The sequence below is a fragment of the Triturus cristatus genome, chromosome 8, assembly GCF_964204655.1.
Source record: "Triturus cristatus chromosome 8, aTriCri1.1, whole genome shotgun sequence".
In the NCBI taxonomy this organism is placed as follows: Eukaryota; Metazoa; Chordata; class Amphibia; order Caudata; family Salamandridae; genus Triturus; species Triturus cristatus.
The window spans coordinates 1,534,544,192-1,534,563,118 of record NC_140591.1 but is presented as its reverse complement, the minus strand read 5'-3'; the positions used below and the strand labels follow the sequence as shown (position 1 = coordinate 1,534,563,118).

General features: G+C 46.6%; 1 protein-coding gene across 3 annotated transcripts in view; it reads left to right on the top strand.

Moving 5' to 3' along the window:
• The window catches only part of PDE2A (phosphodiesterase 2A), a 1,179,840-nt gene that overhangs the window by 212,107 nt on the left and 948,806 nt on the right, over nucleotides 1-18,927 (top strand). Inside the window, exon 1 of one of the 3 annotated variants that reach the window (XM_085623381.1) lies at nucleotides 11,906-12,319. The exons of the other annotated variants lie outside the window; for them this stretch is intronic. Coding sequence (XP_085479507.1) covers nucleotides 12,230-12,319 — 90 coding nt within the window. The 5' untranslated portion in view covers nucleotides 11,906-12,229. Of the gene's footprint in view, nucleotides 1-11,905; nucleotides 12,320-18,927 lie in introns of those variants that run through there. 3 annotated transcript variants of the gene reach the window in all.

Genomic DNA, 18,927 nt, shown 5'->3' with positions numbered 1-18,927 from the left:
TGTGCAAAATACTCGTGTTTATACTGGTACAAGTGACTTTTAGGTGTATAACATACTCATGTGTAAATTTATATACATGACTTTTCAGTGTGCAATATACTCGTGTTCTTACTTGTACAAATGACTTTTTGGTGTACAACATGCAGGTGTGCATACTTATGGAAGTGAATTTTCGGTGTGCAACATACTTGTGTGTATATTTTTATAAGTGACTTTTTGGTGTGCAATATACTCACGTTTATACATGTACTAGTGACTTTTTTGTATACAATATACTCCTGTGTATACTGGTACAAGTGACTTTTCAGTGTACAACATGCTCGTGTGTATACTGGTACAAGTGACTTTTCGGAGTACAATATACTCGCGTGTATACTTGTACAAGTGACTTTTCGGTGTACAATATACCCGCGTGTATACTTGTACAAGTGACTTTTCAGTGTACAATATACCTGCGTGTATACTTGTACAAGTGACTTTTCGGTGTACAATATAGTCACGTGTATACTTGTGTAAGTGACTTTTCAGTGTACAATATACTTGCAAGGATGAATGGCGGAGATAGGCTTACTGGATTGAAACTTCTGACTTGTAGGTCAGCCACCAATGGGAAAGCTGATAACAATCACGTGCTTGGAGAATAACTGACCCTGGATTGGATCAGTACCTCTACTTACCTTCCCTAACCTTTCTTGAGCACTCAGTCTTAAAATCAGGTTAGGACCAATAGCCGGTGATAGAGATTAATAATAATAATAATAATAATTAATAATAGAGATTTCTAATATATACCATAATAATCTAATATATACTATATATGATATAATAATATCATTATAATATATAATCTAATATATAGTGTAATTATAATATAATCTAATATATATATATATATAATAATAATTAATAATAGAGATTTATAATACACATAATAATAATCTAGTATATATATAATATAATAATATAATTATAATATATAATCTAATATATAATATATAACATAGTTATAATATAATAATATAATATGTATATATATATATAATAACGATAGTAATAATAATAATAATATTAATAATAATAACAATAATAATAATAATTAATAATAGAGATTTTTTCTTTAAGAAACGATGAAGATCATTCATTCAAAGCTGTGCACGTTTCATCGCCTAATGATGGCAAACACTTATTGGAATGTCCCAGTGCGGTTTCCTTAGTGGATATGGATAAAATATGAGATGCTGGTTTACAATACCAGACTAGGTCAGATTAGACTAGTACTAATGTATTTATTTGATACCTCTGTAGCACAGACTTAGCCGAAAGACACCGGAATGCTGCCCAGCGTGGAAGGCAGGGCATCAGCCAGAGAGTGAGCACAGGGTGGGTTCTATGTAGGAGGTAAACTATTCATTACGCTGCTTAGCGTTGCTTATTAAAGAGGCGTGCCTTCAGCTCTTTCCTAAAGTGAAGGGCAGTGGTGGGCATGTTGACTACAGGATATGGTTTCAGATCTGTGTGAATAGATGGAGATGGCCTGTTACATGGGACTTTTTTTGTTTCTTGCACGTCACTTACTTCAGTCTGGTGGTGACCTGGGTGAATATATAGGCAGTGCTTTAAATGGGCCGGTACTCACCGGTACTGAGTTCCAGCACTTTTTCATTTTCTCCCATTGAGTACCGGCACTTTTTCATTTTCTCCCCTTGAGTACCGGCACTTTTCCTCGATCAAGGACAGTACCGGCACTCACGAGGGCCTGGCTTTGACGCAGATGTCGCTTCGTTCATCGATCACCTCGGCAGCAGCTATTAGTCACCGTGGAAGCCTGGGCTGGCCCAAAATACAGCTGCTCTTGTCACCAGTGCACAGTGATCTGCCTGTACTGCTCTGGAAGTCATCAGAGCAGAGGTGTGGCTTCACGGAGTTTATTCTTTGTTCTTACACAGCGGGCGTAGACAGGTGTCTGTCAAACTTATTGGGCGAGGGCGTGAAAGGCACTGTGTACGGTAACACAGGGCTGCAATGACGCTTCTGTAGCAGAAATCACTATATGGAAACTGCCACCATTAGACTTTTTAACAAAAATTCACCAGTACATTTATCCCAAGACAAGATGCTGAGCACTATGTAAAAGTTAAATACTCGTTACAACAAACAAATGATGGACGGAATGCTGACAATGCAGACATTCTCCCCCAGTCAAGAGATCTGGGTTAAATCCATCGTTCTTTTGCCCACTACGCCACCCCAGTTCAGACATGGCCATATGCAAATCAGTCTTGACCCTGTGCCTCATGGGAACAGTCCAGCCCGAACTGCCAAGCCATGTCTTCCCTGGACCGGAATCAAGCATCCTAGGACCGGTTTCTGGCTATCAGCCGTCATCAGCCAGGATAGCTTGACTCCAGTGGCGTAGTGAGCACGGGTCCCACGTCTGGGAATACCCATCCCACTAAGGGCGAAAAGCGTTACAACAAACAAATGATGGACGGAATGCTGACAATGCAGACATTCTCCCCCAGTCAAGAGATCTGGGTTAAATCCATCGTTCTTTTGCCCACTACGCCACCCCAGTTTAGACATGGCCATATGCAAATCAGTCTTGACCCTGTGCCTCATGGGAACAGTCCAGCCCGAACTGCCAAGCCGTGTCTTCCCTGGACCGGAATCAAGCATCCTAGGACCGGTTTCTGGCTATCAGCCGTCATCAGCCAGGATAGCTTGACTCCAGTGGCGTAGTGAGCACGGGTCCCACGTCTGGGAATACCCATCCCACTTAGGGCGAAAAGCGTTACAACAAACAAATGATGGACGGAATGCTGACAATGCAGACATTCTCCCCCAGTCAAGAGATCTGGGTTAAATCCATCGTTCTTTTGCCCACTACGCCACCCCAGTTCAGACATGGCCATATGCAAATCAGTCTTGACCCTGTGCCTCATGGGAACAGTCCAGCCCGAACTGCCAAGCCATGTCTTCCCTGGACCGGAATCAAGCATCCTAGGACCGGTTTCTGGCTATCAGCCGTCATCAGCCAGGATAGCTTGACTCCAGTGGCGTAGTGAGCACGGGTCCCACGTCTGGGAATACCCATCCCGACCTGGCTTAGCAGTTCGGGCTGGACTGTTCCCATGGGGCACAGGGTCAAGACTGATTTGCATATGGCTGGGTTCAAACTGGAATGGCATGGTGAGCAAAAAAACGATGGATTTAGGCCCAGATCTCTGTACTGGGGTGAATGTATGACATTGTTCTGCATTCTGTCCATCAATTGTTGTTTTTGCATTTGTCACCCCGAGTGGGAAGGGTATGCTCAGACATGAGTCCCTTGCTCTCCATGCCACTGGAATCAAGCTATCCTGGCTGACGAGGGCTGAAAGCCCGAAACCGGTCCTAGGATGCTTGTTTCCAGTCCAGGGAGGACCTGGCTTGGCAGTTCGGGCTGGACTGTTCCCATGGGGCACAGGGTCAAGACTGATTTGCATATGGCTGGGTTCAAACTGGAATGGCATGGTGAGCAAAAAAACGATGGATTTAGGCCCAGATCTCTGTACTGGGGTGAATGTATGACATTGTTCTGCATTCTGTCCATCAATTGTTGTTTTTGCATTTGTCACCCCGAGTGGGAAGGGTATGCTCAGACGTGAGTCCCTTGCTCTCCATGCCACTGGAATCAAGCTATCCTGGCTGACGAGGGCTGAAAGCCCGAAACCGGTCCTAGAATGCTTGTTTCCAGTCCAGGGAGGACCTGGCTTGGCAGTTCGGGCTGGACTGTTCCCATGGGGCACAGGGTCAAGACTGATTTGCATATGGCTGGGTTCAAACTGGAATGGCATGGTGAGCAAAAAAACGATGGATTTAGGCCCAGATCTCTGTACTGGGGTGAATGTATGACATTGTTCTGCATTCTGTCCATCAATTGTTGTTTTTGCATTTGTCACCCCGAGTGGGAAGGGTATGCTCAGACGTGAGTCCCTTGCTCTCCATGCCACTGGAATCAAGCTATCCTGGCTGACGAGGGCTGAAAGCCCGAAACCGGTCCTAGGATGCTTGTTTCCAGTCCAGGGAGGACCTGGCTTGGCAGTTCGGGCTGGACTGTTCCCATGGGGCACAGGGTCAAGACTGATTTGCATATGGCTGGGTTCAAACTGGAATGGCATGGTGAGCAAAAAAACGATGGATTTAGGCCCAGATCTCTGTACTGGGGTGAATGTATGACATTGTTCTGCATTCTGTCCATCAATTGTTGCTTTTGCATTTGTCACCCCGAGTGGGAAGGGTATGCTCAGACGTGAGTCCCTTGCTCTCCATGCCACTGGAATCAAGCTATCCTGGCTGACGAGGGCTGAAAGCCCGAAACCGGTCCTAGGATGCTTGTTTCCAGTCCAGGGAGGACCTGGCTTGGCAGTTCGGGCTGGACTGTTCCCATGGGGCACAGGGTCAAGACTGATTTGCATATGGCTGGGTTCAAACTGGAATGGCATGGTGAGCAAAAAAACGATGGATTTAGGCCCAGATCTCTGTACTGGGGTGAATGTATGACATTGTTCTGCATTCTGTCCATCAATTGTTGTTTTTGCATTTGTCACCCCGAGTGGGAAGGGTATGCTCAGACGTGAGTCCCTTGCTCTCCATGCCACTGGAATCAAGCTATCCTGGCTGACGAGGGCTGAAAGCCCGAAACCGGTCCTAGGATGCTTGTTTCCAGTCCAGGGAGGACCTGGCTTGGCAGTTCGGGCTGGACTGTTCCCATGGGGCACAGGGTCAAGACTGATTTGCATATGGCTGGGTTCAAACTGGAATGGCATGGTGAGCAAAAAAACGATGGATTTAGGCCCAGATCTCTGTACTGGGGTGAATGTATGACATTGTTCTGCATTCTGTCCATCAATTGTTGTTTTTGCATTTGTCACCCCGAGTGGGAAGGGTATGCTCAGACGTGAGTCCCTTGCTCTCCATGCCACTGGAATCAAGCTATCCTGGCTGACGAGGGCTGAAAGCCCGAAACCGGTCCTAGGATGCTTGTTTCCAGTCCAGGGAGGACCTGGCTTGGCAGTTCGGGCTGGACTGTTCCCATGAGGCACAGGGTCAAGACTGATTTGCATATGGCTGGGTTCAAACTGGAATGGCATGGTGAGCAAAAAAACGATGGATTTAGGCCCAGATCTCTGTACTGGGGTGAATGTATGACATTGTTCTGCATTCTGTCCATCAATTGTTGTTTTTGCATTTGTCACCCCGAGTGGGAAGGGTATGCTCAGACGTGAGTCCCTTGCTCTCCATGCCACTGGAATCAAGCTATCCTGGCTGACGAGGGCTGAATGCCCGAAACCGGTCCTAGGATGCTTGTTTCCAGTCCAGGGAGGACCTGGCTTGGCAGTTCGGGCTGGACTGTTCCCATGGGGCACAGGGTCAAGACTGATTTGCATATGGCTGGGTTCAAACTGGAATGGCATGGTGAGCAAAAAAACGATGGATTTAGGCCCAGATCTCTGTACTGGGGTGAATGTATGACATTGTTCTGCATTCTGTCCATCAATTGTTGTTTTTGCATTTGTCACCCCGAGTGGGAAGGGTATGCTCAGACGTGAGTCCCTTGCTCTCCATGCCACTGGAATCAAGCTATCCTGGCTGACGAGGGCTGAAAGCCCGAAACCGGTCCTAGGATGCTTGTTTCCAGTCCAGGGAGGACCTGGCTTGGCAGTTCGGGCTGGACTGTTCCCATGGGGCACAGGGTCAAGACTGATTTGCATATGGCTGGGTTCAAACTGGAATGGCATGGTGAGCAAAAAAACGATGGATTTAGGCCCAGATCTCTGTACTGGAGTGAATGTATGACATTGTTCTCCATTCTGTCCATCAATTGTTGTTTTTGCAAAGTTAAATATTTGACAGTGCGCATGTACAAAACACATAGAAGCATTTTTTCAAGTTACTGTTGCCTGTTGTGGGTATTTTCAAGAAGCCTGGACAGAACAAAAGTTTTCAAGTTTGCGCTTGCGTTCACTATCTCTAACCATCGGTCCACAACTAAATTGCCTCGTTGCATGTGTAAATAATATGGGATCTCGTTGCCAAACTCACCGATCCCTGTTCATCGACCTTGAACGGAAGAGGAGGGAAGCCAGTGAAAATGTGATATGAACAGAGATGTTTGCAGCTAGCGCTAACCCACCTGGGCTTACATGCCACAAGGTTGTAAACAGCTGTATTTTTATCAAAAGCCAAAAATGTAATTCATGACTAGGTACATGCGTGTAACTCGCACTCATGGTTGTAATGTATTGCACACTGATTGGACGCCAAAAACAGTAAAACTTAATTTTTTCTCCTATTTTGGACCCCCAGGTGGTCCTTTATACAAGTTATTTTGGTACAACACGGAAAACAAATGTCATTTGTAATAAGCCCTATCTCCTGACCGGGACTTCATGACAGCAGCCATATTTCGATTCACAGACCCTCTTGCCATTTGTAATGTGAGGTAAATGTCTGTTACTTTTTCAAAATATTTATTTCAGCAACAGTTTAAAATGCAAGAATACATTTGACATTTACTATATTAAGTATATGAGGCATAAAATATAAGTTATTTAAATTAACATACCTGGGCTCGCACTAAATACTGCAAAGTAATGTCAACAAAAGGTTTTAAAGCAATTCAAATTATCCAACGGAGATGTTTGTTTCATCATGTGTGCTGTGTTAAACATAATGGTGTATATTTTAATTACAAAGTGTATTCGGATAACCCAGCAGATACCTTTAATCATCTAATATCACATGTGCAACATGTTTACTCTGTCCACCACTTCTTTTCAACCACATAAAATGGAATGTTGAAAGGTTGAGCCACCAGCAGCAATTTTGTCTCTAGGTCAACATCCCTCACCCCGTGGCAGCGAGAGAGAATATGCTGCCTACTGAAGTTACACAAAGTATGTCCCTTGGAAAGCAACTCTGGTTTCCATTTTAGACAGAAACAGGCACTAGTGTCCAGAATGCAAAGAGGGTCTGATGAATTGCTTGCCTTTTTGCAGCTGAGCACATTCACTAATCATAAGAAACAGGAAGCGGGGGCCTCTCTCTTAAGTAAGAAAGATTGGGACACCATGAGTAGCAATAAAATGAATGACTCTGGTGGGTAATGCACTCGCCATAAAATTGCATAGAGGGTCATTGTGCCAGCTGGAAAGCACAGCGTGCAACATGTAGATCAGAGATGTTTTATTTCTTTTTATTTATGTAAATAGCTACATGGGATACTGCTTTTGTTGCATAGATCCATGTCTTCCCTGTAGGTCACAAGTTAACATCCTTGGCATATATCTCAGTTAATTGTGCCGCTACAGCAACGACCTGCTTTCAACAACAAGTATTATATATAGTACCTTACTGGTTTTTCCTTAATCTTTTAATTTTTAAGGTTGAAGAAAAAGGGTTACTTTGGGTGGTAATAAACACTGATTGGTAAGTGCTATATAAATGGTTATTAGTGTAAAAAAAAACGAATGGAGAGATATATCTGATATTTTAACAATACATGCAGATTTCTTGCATAAAAAGCTTGAAAAGGCCAAAAACGTAGCCCCGCCCCTTGTTCCGCCTTTAGTACCGCCCTTATGCCCGCCCCAAACTCCGCTCCAAACTCCACCCTCAGTCTATCCCTCCTTTTGATGAGTACCTGCACTTATTTTTGTCCATTTAAAGCACTGCATATAGTGGCTTATTTATGTAGGCTTTGCATCGTGATGGCCCTGAGCGGCTTGATAAATCCAGAGTAACGCAACGCAGCTCAAATGACTGCGTTGCGTCATGCTGCACCAGGGAGGTGGTCCATGAGTGGAGCTTGAGTGTTTCCACCCATGGATTTTGGTGCTTTTCCAGATTTACCAGTACACCTGAGATTGCGTCTAAATGCTACACATCCCCAGGGGAGGCGTAGCAATGAGAAAGAACTTTATTTCTCCTTGTTTTTAGGTCTCGCCTGACCCAGCGCATGCGCTGGTCTGGCGAGACTTCTTGAGAGGGCTCCAAAAAGTGCTACCAGGCCAGCCTAGAGCTACAGGGCATGTGCGCGGGCGCGTGCGCCACGCTTGACCGCGATTACTTTAACTTTCTCGGCCGCTTTGATGTTTGATCGCGATCACTTTCGCTTTTGCGACCACACGGCCGCTTGGCATAGCCAACAGATCTCGCTTTTGGGACCTTATAAGTATTTAGTTATGCAACTGTTGCATGGCTAAACACTTATAAGGTCCCAAAGGCGAGACCTATTGGCTATGCCAATGCTTGTTTCCTCTTCCTATGTGTGCTACATCCTGCAGCAAACATAGAAAGGTGAAAATACCTCGGGGATTGTTTTTGTGCAGGAAGGTGTCCGTTTCTGCACAAAAACACGCTGCTTACAACGCAGGCACCCTTTCACCATGGTGTAAGGGTGCCTGCGTTGGTTCTAGGCAGCACATTGTTGGCCAGCGCTGGGAAAGGGCAGGAATGCGCTGTATATTATTAAGTACAGTGCATTTCTGCCTTTTCCCTACCACGCAGCGCAGCAAAGCGCAGCAAGGTGACTTGCTGCGTTGCGTGATATCTTGCTAAATATTCCCCATAGTGTTTATAATGTGTTCCGCGCCATTTCCAAACATATATTATATGCACCTCATACCAAGTTATTTTATGTGATGAAAAACACCAGTAAACATAGAACTCTAATTTTTAAGTCTAAAACTGAACCCACTTTTAGCCTTGCGGCCTTTCATGCATGAAAACGTCTAAAATACGGGATATTTGTTTGAAGGAGGCACATGGAAAAATATAAGTGATCCTTCTACGAAGAAATCGACAAGTGTACACACCTCTAAACCTTACAGCAGAACACGTGAAGTGACCACTCAAGAGAGGGCCCCTGACGGCACCCCAAAATACATGCCCCGAATAAGAGAGCGCAAGTCACTCTAAGGAGGACCCCACATTAGAATGGATTAAGGGCACTGTGAACTCCATATTGTACAATTTTAAGTCCTGAATTTCCTTTTTAAATTAAAAACATTTAAGAGTGCTGCTCTCCGTAAGCGCTTTCCATCCCTCCGACACCTCCTCGGATACTTACGGGATTCAAAGCGAGCCAATAGGTCACCAGTAACTTCGAATTCTGGATCCCCCTCTCTGGAACTCTCTCTTTTCACCTTCAGATCATTAATGACGACAAAATAATCCAACATCTCACCTCGATTCTACCTATAACTAGTGGCGACCCAGATTACAATTATTCACCTTAAGCGAGTGCCAAGAGGCAACCCTAACTACAAGCAAGCGCTTTAAGAAGATGAACGCAGCACAACATCTGCACTAACTAGAGGCATGCTGACACTTTAATGAATTAGCTTCCAACTACAGCATTGAGGCAGATGGGAAGCGTGGGAGGTGGAATGACATCAATAATGGGAGACAAGTGCCAGGGACTGAGGATGACAAACATGGGATACTGTCAACTAGAGAAGCAGGCCAGAGAGCGGGAAAAAACGAAATGAACAACGGAACATACAAAAATAAACACACGGTCTCAAAAACACGAAGCAAGAAGCGGTGCTGGGGGGCTGAGAATGGGTTACACTGGTCACCCTGTAAAATGCCACGGACAAGCTAAAAACAATGGAATGAAGTGTGCCATAGCACGTACTAGCGGTCTGTTCAGTTCATGCATTTTAATAACCACTGTTTTTGCTAACAGTATCAGTATAGGTTAATCTTAATTAAGGATTTCATTTCCTTTTTAATAATACACAATAGTAATGACGTCACGAGAAAACAAGATAAAGCAGGCATTGGAAAGCCTAATGCCTGGTTTTCGTGTAATAAAGCGTGCAAACCCAAGCCTGGACGAAATGTGGTGGCACGGATAGTGGTGGTAATAGTGAACGTAATGCTGGTGGTAATGTGACGGTGGTGGGAATGGCGTTTAGTGGTTGTGGTAATTGCTCACCTTTGAGTCCTCACAAATACGATAAAAAACCCATTGCAGCAAATAAAAACATACAAACGGATTGTTTCTGTGTGTAAAAGACAAATAATTGAATGTGTGGGGATTAAGTGTGTCTTAGTCCCTCGTGCATCGTAAAATTATTCACCAAACAGCTAATATCATGAGGTGAAAAAAAAATGCATGGATAGTTGGCCATATGTCTGCAGACAGCTGCGCTCCTCAGCCAGACCTAAAATGAACAACGCATGCAGTCATCCTAAGCATTGTAGATGTGTCCACGCGTGGGATGTGTTATGAGGCCTGAAAAGCACATAACACAGAAGGACTTCTTTCTGTCTCAGTTCAGAGAGGCTGGTCGAGCAGTCCAGACTAGAGGGTTCCTGTTGTGACGGGCCAACACGTATTTACATTTGGGTGCCCCCTGTCACAAAGGCATAGATGAGCTAAATAGCAATGGAATGGATTGTTCCCAGCATAATTACTAGAGATGCAAATGCATTAAAGAATGTTTATCCATCACTCCTTCTTCCAATTAAAAAGGATACAGGCAATATGTTATTTGTGTGTGAAAAAAAACAGTGACCTGCCAAAGGCACGGGAAAACACAAAAAAGCTGTGAAGGGTAAATAACGAAAGCTCATTGGCTCGCCGGTGACGCACGATAATGACCGAAGACGCCTCTGGCCCAATGTGTCCTAACTCAAGATAGGTGTGGAATCCGGCGGGCCAATCAGCCACCGTTGTTAAGCCTAGGTGATTCTGGCACGAGGCAATGTACTCACAATGGGATCAGTAAGGAAGCATTAACTTCCAGGTGAAACCTCTGTTAAAAAAAAATAATACATATATACATAATTCAATTTGGAATAATAGCATCCGTTGTATATTTTTTTAAACTCTCTACGGGTGAAAGAGACCAGTTCAGGCTCAATGCGCGGCGCATTCATCAAGTAATGTACGGTGGCTCTGTAGAGCGCTGCTTCTCACCCGAGGGGACATCCAGGCGCATGAAAAGAGCATCGCATTTAGGTGCAGATAGTATAGAACTAATGTGGCACGGTGAGTCACAATCATTACCTTTCTCGCAGTCATTAATGAGGCAGCGTGAGAGCAAGGGTGCAAAACGTGCTGTAATACCCAGCTTCTTAAGTGCCTATGCACTTTATGCATTAGGCTGGAGGGCTTCGGATAGCCACCACAGGCATCTTGCTATCTGCATTGCGAAGTCTCGCGATATCGCACTCTAGGCCACTGCCGCAGGAACAATAAAACACGGATTAATACCTTGTGACAAATTCAGAGGATCGGGCTAAAAAGAGCATTGTCCCCGTGCGCTTTACATCCACAATGCACACACTCAATATATCATCAGCTGCTTCCTCAGGGCTTCCTGCCGGCCTCCAGCCGTCACCAGCCCAGGGCCATAAGCACGAGGAACCACAAACGTCCCATTTCCTCCTGGTGGGCTCTGCGGCTGGTTGGACGTGGCCACTCGCCTTGTCCGCGCCGCTGTTGTTGTACAGAGAGTGTTACGTCCAAGGGGCGACGGGAAATCCTTGAAGCGACTGCGACATTCCACAACACTGCGCTTCAACAATGTCCCATCAACAGGAAGCGGCCTTGACATGACCAGTTGCGACCTCCTTTTATCAGCGCTTGCCGCGGTGTGCCACAGTGTGCGGATGAGGAGGTTATTGGTGGTGGGACTGGAGGCTGTTGGCCACTGGCCCAGGATGGTGCTCAAGGGGTGACCAGCAAGAGAAGAAGAAGTCATTCAGCTGTTGACGTGGGCACCAATGGGTTACTTTCTCGCTCTACGTCTGTTTCGATGCGGGTACCGGCCCTCCCCTTGCAGTAGTTCTTGACTAGCATCCTGAGCCATGGCTCATAGGTCAAGAAAGCGATCCCGCCCAAGGAAATGACTTTCAAAGCTGTAGCGCTGAGGGCGATGGAAAGGTTTCTGGGTCCTGATGGGCTTCGTACTCCAGCTGCATGCAGGGGCTCGTTGCGCGGCGGTCGATGGCGAGGGATGCATTTGGACGACCTGCAATAGCGGACAATAGAGGACCTCTTGACCTTCAGGCACAAAGCCACCTTCTCTTGGGGAGCATCTTGATGAGCTGATTGGACCTCCAAGGGGGAGCCATCTTCTCGAAGGCTGGATGCTGATGGTCCAGGTGGAAGCCCAGGGCAGAGAAGAGGAAAGCGAGCTGCCTTCTGGAGACAGAACTGGTCAACGCTGCCATGTTGTGTTGTCGGAGAGTGAAGCCGCCCAACACTGGAGACAAGGTGGTGACCAGAGACGAAGACATGGCGGCTGCTCCAACGTTAATGGTGAGTACCACCAACTATTTTGCTTTATTCATTACTAGTTATGGTTGAAGGACTGCTAATGACGTCATATAGAGCGGCATTTTCTGTAAATCCAGCTAGATCTAGCTTCTTGTTCTGTGAGGCAAAGTTCACATAGAGCAGTCACTTACAGGCGAGACTGTCCCTTTCACAGTAGGAGCTCTAATAATGTTGAAAGGGAGGGATTGTGCCCAAAATATGGGTGATGGGCAAATGTCTGGCCATAATATGAGACCTCAGCAGGTAGGGTGTGGGCTAAAGGTGTGTAGGGAGAGGATGGAGTTCTGAGGGTATCTGAGGAAGGACTATTTCCATGGTACAAGGGTAACAACATGGTGGCACTCTCGAGGCTTGGGGGGGCACTGTCTGTCTTGGGACATGTCTGCAAACATGCAAAGGGGCGTGGCTACTTGGAAAGTGTGACAAATAGTTAATGAGTCGTGTCAGTCAGTGGAGAAGGGGAGTTCTCGAGGAGTTTGAGTGCCAGCAGGGAGCCCAAGGGAGGCTTAGAGACAGTCCCTTACTCAGAGGATTCATGTGAAGGATTGGGGTGACCTGAGGGGGTGAAGAGTGATGTAAGTGGCCAGCAGGGCAGGAGAGCACAATTAGTTGAATGCTCACCGTTGAAATAAGCATTGATTGCATGGTCTTGGATGCCAATCCCTGCAAGGCCAGCTCAGTCGTTCATCCTTTTTAGGTCGGTAAATTCAGTACGAATAAATAGAGAAATAGTATTACCTGATGGTTGCTTTGCTTACAAATGGCAGAAGTGTGGTGTAGAGAGCTATGTACGTATTCCAGGTATGGTGGTGGCCAATGAATGCCTTACAGGAGGAGGTGATTTTTTACATGAGCGTTACAGATGGACACATTCATTTTTGTTAGGCACGGGGAGAGTAAGTGATTTGCCTAGAATCACAGGATGTTGAGTGTCCCTGCCAAGACTCAAACCCGGTTCCCTAGCTCCAAGGTCGACCGCTCTAGCCATTACGCCACATCCTCTCCCCAAATGTGAAGTCTCAAAGGGCTGGGCCCTGAAATGGAGTGTGTGCAGAATGTAAGGGGGAATATGCCCGGAAAATATGGGAGGGCTGGGGGATAGCCAAAAGATGTATGTGGTGCTGTAATGTGCTAAGAAATTGTGTGGGACAATGTGAAAGAAAACTCACAACTTTATGGGGGAAGGAAAGTGCATATAGAATGGGCAATTCTGAGGAAGTGCATAAAGGCCTTGCTAGAGACCAGAGCTAGTACGTGCCCAATGGGTATGCGATGGTACGAAATTACTTAAAAGCTGTGCAGTGCCAAGAGACGGCCCAGGGGAAGTTTGATGGTTGTATCCAAAAATAGGGACAGCTTTACTAACACTTTGCGTCATGGTGGCACCACTTATTTTGGCGCATCCATGACGCAAAACGCTAGTTGATATTCACAACGCCACCCAAAGGGTTCTTTGCGCCACCTTGCGTGGCATTGTAAGAAAAAAAACACAACGCAGCTGCTTGTGCTGCTCTGCGTTACATTTCATTTTGATAGGCGTTCCATGGGTGCAACATGGGCGTAACCATGCAGCCACCCATGGATTTCACGCAATCCCAGATTTAAAAAGGTGTGTAAACTTGGGATTGCGTGAATTCGCTACGCCTCCCAAAGGATGGCGTAACGAGGAGACAAATCTTTTTTTCTCCTTGTTATTTCCTCTTTCCATGTGTGCTACATTCTGCAGCACACATAGAAAGCGCAAAATGCCTTGAGAGATTGTTTTTGTGCAGGAAGGTGCCCCTTCCTGCACAAAAACAATTCTGCTTGTAATGCAGGCACCCGTGAACCATGGTGCAATGCTTTGGCGCTAGGCTGCCTGACGTGGTGCACCAGCGCTATGAGAGAGCAGAAGTATATGGCACATTTCTTCTCGCTCCCTAATGCGCAGCGCAGCAGGTTGCCTTACTACACTGCGTTGCTTGAAAGATTAGTAAATCTAACCCATAGCTCCAGGCGAGATGTGGTCACAAAGATTGTGTAGGGGCAGAATTGAGGTAATAAAAAGCAGAGCCGAGAAGGAGTTGAAAGAATGTGCAGGGACCGCGGGGGCAGGAGACTGCCCAGGGAGTGGGCAGGAGCCGGCTGAAAGGATGTATAAGAATGTGCAGGGATCTGCAGGGCAGGAGACTGCCCAGGGAGTGGGCAGGAGCCGGCTGAAAGGATGTATGATAATGTGCAGGGACCGCGGGGGCAGGAGACTGCCCAGGGGGTGGGCAGGAACTGGCTGACAGGCTGTATAAGAATGTGCAGGGATCTGCAGGGCAGGAGACTGCCCGGAGAGTGGGCAGGAGCCGGCTGAAAGGATGTATGATAATGTGCAGGGACCGCGGGGGCAGGAGACTGCCCAGGGGGTGGGCAGGAACTGGCTGACAGGCTGTATAAGAATGTGCAGGGATCTGCAGGGCAGAAGACTGCCCGGAGAGGGGGCAGGAGCTGGCTGAAAGGATGTATGATAATGTGCAGGGACCGCGGGGGCAGGAGACTGCCCAGGGAGTGGGCAGGAGCCGGCTGAAAGAATGTATGATAATGTGCAGGGACCGCGGGGGCAGGAGACTGCCCAGGGGGTGGGCAGGAACTGGCTGACAGGCTGTATAAGAATGTGCAGGGATCTGCAGGGCAGGAGACTGCCCGGAGAGTGGGCAGGAGCCGGCTGAAAGGATGTATGATAATGTGCAGGGACCGCGGGGGCAGGAGACTGCCCAGGGAGTGGGCAGGAGCCGGCTGAAAGGATGTATGATAATGTGCAGGGACCGCGGGGGCAGGAGACTGCCCATGGGGTGGGCAGGAACTGGCTGACAGGCTGTATAAGAATGTGCAGGGATCTGCAGGGCAGGAGACTGTCCGGCGAGTGGGCAGGAGCCGGCTGAAAGGATGTATGATAATGTGCAGGGACCGCGGGGGCAGGAGACTGCCCAGGGAGTGGGCAGGAGCCGGCTGAAAGGATGTATGATAATGTGCAGGGACCGCGGGGGCAGGAGACTGCCCAGGGGGTGGGCAGGAACTGGCTGGAAGGATGTGCAGGACAGAAGGGGTCCATAGGATGAGAGGGACAGGCACCAGCAGAGCGCATGTGCAGGGCAAGAGAGCGCACAACCAATGTATTGGGTAGAAGAGAGTGAAAAGGATGCGGAGGCATTTGCACACATGATGTTACGAGGCAGCACCACTTCTAACTGAGGTACAGGGACAGAAAAGTGCCCAAACTGTGTGCGGGAGTGCAACGAGCGCCTCGAGTCACGACAGAGCCCCAAGAGTGTGTGGGAAAGTGCGCACTGGAGGTGTAGGGACAGGAGAGAGTTCCGAAATTGTGTGACGGGAGTTAAATGCACCCCCACGATGTGTGCAGGGCATGAGTGAGCCCAAAGGATTTCCAGGGGTTGGTGAGTGTGCAAAAGATGTGCAGGAGAGCGCACAAGCGATACGTAAAAGAGAGTGTGCGCGATGTACAGTTGCAAGTGGGTACCCTTGCCACCTTGCCACCCTGAACATTGTCAAAGCTGCGCAGGGACGGCTCAAATGAGGTGCAGGAACTGGGGGCGAGGTCGTCGTAAACTAGGGAGGGTGAGGGATTGGAGGAGCTCGGAGGGTTTGTGGGAACAGAATCCCCCAGAGATTGAGCTGTGGGTAGAAGGCACCAAAGAATCTGCTGGGATGAGAGAGTCCGTCTGACCTGCAGGACTGCACACAAAGGATGAACAGCGACATTGGCCCTTTTTCCCCTCACCCTGGTTTGTATCTCTTTTCTTCTTCCCAAATTCTCCTCAAGTTCCTTCATTTGTGAGGTTCTGTTACTTAAAAGTAGGGGTGTGCGAAATTTGCATATATTAGGAAGACTTACTTTGCATCCTATACTGATGGTGGGCGCACTTCAGGCTAAACATTCAAGCCTGTATGGATCAGAGGTGGGCGAGACAATAAAACAAGAGGGAGAACCTAGCCAAGCGCCTGGATACCCTGACGGGTGATAAGCTGCGCTATATAAATCTACAGACTTGGAGCCCCTGCATGAGCTGAGCCGTGGACATATCTGGCATGTAATTCATGGATGAAACATCATATAACATACGATAAAGTCTCTGCAAAATTCAAAAACTTGTATTTTTCTCAGCAAGTTTAAGTGTTTTACCTTAGTACATTAGTTTAAATTACTGGATTAGTAAATATCTACTAAAAGTTAGAGTTTTAAACATGAACTAAGAAACACTCCTCCAACCTCCAGTGGCAATGCAATGTGTGAATTGTTGTCAGGTGTACCCTGTATGGGGGCTACATTCTTATGATAGGTGGAGTAACATTATCGTCTATTCAACTAAACACAAGAGAGGTTTTTGTGCAGCGCCCAACCTGAACTCATGTATTTGAAGGTGGTGTGGGGCAAAAACAAAGAAAAGGGAGGCTTGGTGAAATAAAGTACCAGGCCAGGATCACACAGTTTGGTCAAGCAGGAAGGTATGGATGGAGCCCAGGGTTTTATGGGTTCACACATTTCAGTTCAGCCACTAGATGGTATCTCTGTCTCACATCAATGGCCAGTGTTTTCTCTTTAATTCTAGGTGCTTCAGGTTAGAGCTTTGGTGGCAGGCAGGCAGGATCTATTGCTTTTGCAGTTTTTCACTGCGCGGACCTGTCTCAGGGACATATGAGGGCTTCACAACATGCATTGTCTGTTTATCCAAGTGATTTGCCCAGATTCACAGTATGTTGAGCTGAAGCCAGGATTCAAACATGCTTCTCTGCGTGCAGGGGTTGGCAGCTCCAGCCACCAGGCCACGTCGCCTCCTGTCAAAGCTCGGCTCATTCTGGGCTCGACGTTCTAACAGGACATCAAGCTGAGCCAGAGCCAGGCATCTGGTACGAGCTTTTAGTGACGCGCCCATCTGTAGTACATATGCACGCATGTATTCATTTTATTACGATTGTTTTTGTGAAACATGAGGTTGGCAAGCAGGGAAAGCCTCTGTAAGCCACACCTAAAAACAAAACCCAATGAGCAGATTGCATAGCGAGGCAGACACAGCCATAACAAAGGTGTGAATGAAAGAAGGAGTGAAAAATTGATCTAAGAAGCAGAAAATTGCATGAACCTCAAATCTAGAATGTATGAGGGAACGAAAGCTGAGTTGAAGCCATCAGTCGCTTGCAGTGGTTCCAGAAGCAAAGAATGACACTGGCTGAGGGCATGTTTGGCAGATGACATCTTTTAATGCTGGCGGATAGGGATAAGACGGAAGACGCGGGAGCCTGCTTAGGTACTAAATGTCCGAGACTGACGGGCAAAGCCGACAAGGTGGGAGGGTCTCCACCGACCATGTCCAGCCGGGATCCGGGAGGATTATGGGCAGCAGGGAAACAGGATCAAGGACCCTTGGGTGGATTGACATGGCGGAAGCTGGGGAGCTCGCTGACATCTCTAAAGGGCACGCGCTGTCATGGAGGAAGGATGACATATACAATAATTGCATCGAGCTTTGTGTTGTATTAGAGAACTCTGACGCCTTGGGGCTGAAGTGAGAGAAGCAAACATTCAACTTAAGGATAAAACACTAAAGACGTAAAATATTTTTTTACACTTTATAAAGTTTCATTGAGTTATGTTATTTTATCTTCTATCGGATTATGTTGAGTTACACTTCGTTGTATAATGTTACACTGACTTTACTATGACTTTTTCATTCTTGTATTCTCTTGATCTATAGATCACATTCTGGTACATTGCATCGTGTTTTTCGGTTGTGGTATATGTTCAGTGGTGCATGGATGGGCCATCATGAGGCTCATTGGTCGTGGATGAATGGAGAAGAAAAAGTAAGAAAAGGAAAAGTAGTAAAGTAAAACAAAAGACAATTCACGGTATCAGAACAGATATGGAAGCAGGCTAAAAAGAACAGGGCAAGAATTGCAGAATCACATATGAAAAAAATGTATTCAGAGAAACTGCACTGTTTGCTTGTATGTGGAGTGCTAAGAAAAGTTAAGAATAATTTGCCCAATGAGCAAAACGTTTTACATTAATCCTTGGAGATTTACTGCTAAATTTTGAGCAAATGTACAATTTTTCGTTAATTCTCAAACAAATCTCAGAGTACTCAGGCTACGCTGTGATAGGTGTACTCGCATGCATACACAGGTAGAGTCCATTAATGAAGGCTGTACCTGGGTCAGTATTTAGAACAAGTGTCTTTGCACTTGAAAAATAACTTTTTCTTCGTGGGAAAAAATCCCATTAAGAACCCCCTTCCTCTACATCCCAACCAATTGTGTCTGTCCCTGCCCCATTCCCACCTTGTATGCAGATGTACCTCTTACCATACTAGGAGTAAATCTCTGTCTGTACCCAGGGTGAGACTTTGTCTTACAAAAACTAGTCACCACCCACAACCTTGCAGATAACGCTCCTTGACGTGGTTTAGTAATTTCAAACATGGCCTTAGACACAATCTTTTTTTTCTTCTTTTACCCAAAGGCCCCCTTCGAACAGGCATCACGTGACCCTACATGGAGTAGATGTCAATGAACCAGGTATACACGGTCATCATATCCATGTAGTG